The sequence below is a fragment of the Quercus suber genome, unplaced genomic scaffold, assembly GCF_002906115.3.
Source record: "Quercus suber isolate HL8 unplaced genomic scaffold, Cork oak 2.0 scaffold_910, whole genome shotgun sequence".
NCBI classification, from domain to species: Eukaryota; Viridiplantae; Streptophyta; class Magnoliopsida; order Fagales; family Fagaceae; genus Quercus; species Quercus suber.
The window spans coordinates 210,367-215,803 of NW_027070334.1; the positions used below are offsets into that span (position 1 = coordinate 210,367).

Sequence of the window (5,437 nt, forward strand, 5' to 3'; positions counted from 1 at the left end):
GCACAAAATTGGATTTTTCTTGAATGGGTAACGCAAAGGAAAATTCGATGGGTCTTGAAGGCTACGAGGTCAGCAAAAGAAGACAAGCTTTGTTTCCGAAATGAGAGAGTTTGCTTTCGTTATAGAAAGGTGATTCAACGGAGGACAGAGTTGGTATTTGCTCTCAACCACACAAAATTTCTGGCCTTGAGGCTTAATATTTTGATTTCTAAGGAACCTCATCTCAGAAAAGGGATTGCATTGATATCAACATAGTATCATTACAAACGGGATACAATATGTGATCATCAAAATAAAACCAGGCATTACAGCTAACAAGGATATTATAGGCTATATAGCTAACAGCATAGTTCCCTACAAGTGCAAGGCGTGCAACTACACTAGTAACAACTTACAAGCCTCGATCACAACCATTCCCACATCCAATTTCACCACTTGTTGGATTGTGAGATTGTGAGTGATTTATGTAAAGTGGTGAGTCACAAAGACAAAAAATGTCTACCACTCACAATTGCACAAATCAATAAGTTGTGAAATTTAGTGTATGATTGGTTGTACCTAAAATTGTTCTGCAAGGCCACATGATAAGCACACTAGTAGTCCACAAAGCTACGAAAAGCTCCCATTCCCTACTCCTATCTTGGATGCATCATCTTCAACCTTCCCCAATTGTCCAACCCCTGAGTATCCACACAAGGTGTAAGTGTGTAACCATAACTCATTGACTCTGGCGTGTACCAGTATGTCCCCGGAATTCGAATAGACGGCATGGGATGATATGGATGATAAGGCACTCCATGGTACCCGGTAGGAGCTAAGTGTGGCATCAGTGATGGTGATCCTGGTATCCAATGGTTGAGTTTGGGGGAAGGGATGTTAATTGGAGGTGAAGGAGAAAGAACATCTTCCAGTGAAGGATAGCGTATATCCCTCGACTGATTTTGAACTTCCACGGTTGTTGGAGAATGAACTTTGTCACTAGCTTCAACAATCTTGGTTTTCCCATTTATCTTGTAAGAAAAATTCAAGACCCCAGTAGGCTTATTACTATCACAAGTTCGAACTTGGTAGCTGATAAACCTCACGGCTCCATTAAACTCATCAATCAAGTCCTTGAGAGGAACTTGGACTTGACCAATGGTTTTGTTTCCAAAAACGATACCTTCACTGCGAAGCTCAAATTTGAGGAGAAAATGATTGCAGTGATCACGATGAGAGATGTGTTTAAGATCAAAGTGCGTGACATGATTCCACTCAGGATTCCCATCTCCAACTCTGTCCACTGGAGTTTTTTGACGCTGTAGATGTTGTTGCTCTTCGTTTTTCTTCACTTCATTATCATTTTCATTGATAAGTGTAACGACAGCGTAGGCCGATAGCTTCCGGAAGAGATTGAAGGATTTGAGATCTTTACACGAGATTACCTTCAATTCTATAGAGGTAAAATCCATGATTAATTTGGCTTGATTGAGCTTTGCACAAAGTTCAAGATGCTAAAACTATAAACAAACAAGGGTAAATAGCTAAAGAACCCAGATGGGGGGGGTGGGGGGGTCTCAGCTATGCGAAGGGGGCGCACGCAAGATGCAGTGTGAAATATGCACCATTGAACTCTTGGTAGTCTTGTACTAACGACAGTAACAGAATAAGACTGCACTTTAAAACTTGGGTGAAAGTCTAACACGAGTTTGAGCTTTCACACTAGTCTCTTTGAAAGATAAAAATGAAAAAGACCGATAGTCCAATACCGTATTGCCAACTGCGAAGAGAGTCAAGTCAATGGTAGTTGCGGTCATGGCATCCTTTCTTTTCAGTAGATCATTAATCTGAGGGAAAGTAATGGATCTTTGACGAGATCCAATCTTCCAGAGATAACATGGTACATAAAGAAAATGATACTTGATAATGCGCACATTGTCTGGTTATACATAAAAATAATGGACTAAATTTTTTAGACTCGGTTTATTGTACTGATTCTAACTTCTTATAGCACAGAATGCATGATATAAACTCTCCAATCTATATATTACTAAAAGCTGAAGCATAGCGTTTAATTTGCTGCTCTCACGTTGCGCCACATCAGCTGCCACGTCATTCTTTTTTTTTTTTCTTTTTTAAAATATAATTTTCCTACAATTTTAAAATAATTTTTACAATTTTCAGTCCTATAAATGCAGTCCACTACTTATTTATTTACTTCCATTACTTATTTACACTTCTCCAACCTTTCTCTCTCCCTTACCATTTCATCTCCCCACTACTTCTTCAATCTTTCTCCCTCCTTTACCTTTTCATCTCCCCACTACCCTCTACATTAATATCATTCTTCCTCTTTCTCTTCATCTTCCTTTATTTTTGTCTCTTCTTATTCACACATTCTTACTATAAATTTGTCACTATCTCTTTTATTCCATGCATAGTTTTCCCTCACAAAAAAAAGGTTCCCTCTCTCTCTCTCTCAATTTTTTGGTAGATTTTTTTATTTTTCTTGCATCTCTACTTTAGGTTGATAATTTTTTATATTCTTTAAAACTCTATTTTTGGTTAATGCAATTTAGTTTAGTTTTTTAAATTGTGATTTAGTTTAGTTTTTTAAATTGTCGTCGTTGTTTTTTTTTTTTTTTTTTTTTAATTCTCTTTGAATGTTAAATGTTGTCCTATTGCGTTTTAAAGAATTAAATATAGCATATACAAATATAATATTATTCTATTACATAGCATGATTTAGATAATTTGGTATTTATTCTGTTACATAGCATATTTTTTATAGTGCTTAGTTTAGATGTTAAATTGTGAGACTTTACTAATTTTTGTTTATTTTCTAATCCTTTGTAATAGACAAAGTACTCTTAATAGTTGTACTAGAAGTCTTTATAATGCTATTTATTTAAAGAAAAGCAAAGGTTAGTCAAATGAAAGAAAAACAAAGGTTAGCCAAACAAAAATAATCGGATAGGTGACAAATTTTAACTTTTGCAATTTTATTTTAATTATTATTATGTTATAACAATTCATGTATAGAAATTTAATTCTTAGATTTTGCTAATAATTGTTTATTTGATAATATGTTTTGAGTGGCCGAAATTATAATTTTTACAAAGAAAATAACCTTAATAGATTATCAAAAACAAAATTTTATCCTAATATTGGTTCAATTAATCATTGTTAAGTTTTATTAATTTTTTTTAGTGTATGTTTTTTTGGTGTTTTGGATTGATCCTATATTACATTTATGATTGTTCTTATAATAAATAAAAATATAATTACGAAATACATTACTCATTATTAGATTAGTTTAAATTGTAATTTTTTTTTAATAAAACCACCATAAAAATAATTATCACGCGCAACGCGCGGGTTCGCGGCTAGTTTAGATAAAAAGAAAGCATTTCTTACATGTCTAAACATCAAGAGCATATACTGCAGTAACTGCACAGTACAACCATCCAAGGGTTTGGCACAATTATCCAGGGCTGAGAGCTAAGACGCACAAAAGAAGAGCTACCGAGATTCAGATCATAAGGTGGTACAAGTACAACAACTGATAGGGTTAATATCCATGTCTGCTGAGCTGCAAATAGATGCAACTGTCTGCGTTTGGAATTATAAGCACAATGAACCTAGAATTTCCAAGTTAAAATTAAGGGATTATGCGTGCCACCAAGAACACCAATTAGATACAATCAATGAGTCAACTTGTAATTCGAAATATTGGTAACGTAGCAAGCCATTCACTAAAACTATCTTAGTGCAAGAAATTTGTAATTACTTGGAAAGCTGTACTATCAAAAAAATGTCTATTTTGCTGACTGCAATCCTTGAGTCAATGTTTCTGCTTCACCCGTCAAAGTGCATCACTGAGAAAACTATTATATCAAAAGAAACTACAATTTGCATAATCAGAATTCTGAAACTTCAAGAATCAAGGAATTCAAAAGAAATCAACTCAACGGACTTTTGTCTTTTTCTGGCCTTGGACTTGGAATGCCGCACAAATCTTCTTCCAACAACGGATGGAAATGAGTGTGGGTATTACAACCCAGGAGGCATTTGCTCCAATATAGTATGCATAGTAGTAAAATGGGCTTGCAGCAAAGTTATCGCCTTCCAACCAAGAGGTTATGAAATATGCAGCAGTTCCATAGAGCTGGCCAAGAGAAATGGCAAACTGAAGTATATAGCTGTATGACTTTCCAGTAGCTAGTGCATACCTGCCACGTGTCAGCAACCACGGCACAGGAAAAATGATGAGTGAATAGAAAAATTTGCAAATCAAATTTAAATTCAGACAGGAATAGAAATAGCAAGACTAGAAAGGAGAATCAAAATCCATTTCTTCCACTTCCATTCACTAATTCATTCATTTTGTTAAATTTATATAACATATTTCTAAATGGTTTTTCTACTTCTTCATTTCTACTATTCTTACAGTGAGCCTGGAAAGTCAACAGTACCAGAAAGCGCGCACACACACACACACACAATAATCTGGTCTGGCAAGAGGGATAGGGATTGCATAGCACCTACTCTCCAAATATATGGGTAATGAACACTGATAGAAAGTATCATGTAAATTTTCCAAATCGAGAATACAGACGAGCATAAGTATTGATTCTTTTTGGAAGCATGATATACAGTAAGTCTTACACTGCTAAAAGGCTAGCTGGACCCTCCAACACTGCAGTTAGTCCTTCAACAGCAACAACTCCTGCATCCCTTGCTGCGTATCTCGAATCACCTTTGCTGTATTCTTTCCCTGTGGGTTTCAATTAATGATTATTGACAATTGGAGAACTAATAAACAGTTTGGGGGTGAGGCTATTTTAATTGCAAGGAGAAACTTACAAACTTCAGCCAGGTAACAAGCAGTTTTATCCTTATAAAATTCTGGAGAAAAAACAAAATAACCCTCAAGAATCATATGGGTGAGGCCTGTGAAAGCCCACCAGCACATGAGCCATCTTTCAGTCTTGGATCTTTTGGGTGATCTCCCTGGTTAAAGTAAAAAGGCATACTAATTCAATTAGGCTCCTAAAAGACAATACAAGTTGTCAATATACAAGAGATTTAAATCTTAATTAAAAAAAAAAATTGAAACTAATACATGCACCACAAAGAAATTAAATTATCAAGAACATCAACATTCAAGACAATTCTTAAAAAATCAAAACACAGCCATAGCTCCTTCTTCCTCTACCAGATTAAATCGTTAAGAAACAGAATCCAACTGATGATGGTCAACTAGACAGTGTTCAGAGGCCGGACCAGAGACATTCCTACATAATGTATTCTAAAAGAGCCTCAAAATATCAATCTCTTTTACATATATAAATGGTTGTATTCATTCAAGGGTGTAATAGTCTAATGGCTTGCACACCCTTGTCTTAGTCCATTAAAAAAGCAAATGAAGTTCAAACTGTTTGTTACTCTACTCCAA

General features: G+C 35.2%; 2 protein-coding genes across 2 annotated transcripts; both read right to left on the reverse strand.

The window, feature by feature from the left end:
* Positions 1 to 635: 635 nt before the first annotated feature.
* LOC112009665 (protein SRC2) lies at positions 636 to 1,451 on the reverse strand. The gene has a single exon (XM_024041994.2). The coding sequence runs from the start codon at positions 1,449 to 1,451 to the stop codon at positions 636 to 638; it is 816 nt and encodes a 271-aa protein (XP_023897762.1).
* A 2,294-nt stretch (positions 1,452 to 3,745) lies between these two features.
* Positions 3,746 to 4,992, reverse strand: LOC112009666 (probable 3-beta-hydroxysteroid-Delta(8),Delta(7)-isomerase; the record flags this gene model as incomplete). Its single annotated transcript, XM_065768234.1, is given in 3 exon segments — positions 3,746 to 4,211; positions 4,648 to 4,756; positions 4,846 to 4,992. Coding segments are annotated over 3 exon segments (521 nt in total), but the record flags the coding sequence as incomplete, so codon positions are not given.
* Positions 4,993 to 5,437: the final 445 nt, after the last annotated feature.

What these genes read in the sequence shown, in the direction of transcription:
- LOC112009665 (XM_024041994.2), bottom strand. Translation starts at nt 1,451, where the DNA reads ATGGATTTTACCTCTATAGAATTGAAGGTAATCTCGTGTAAAGATCTC.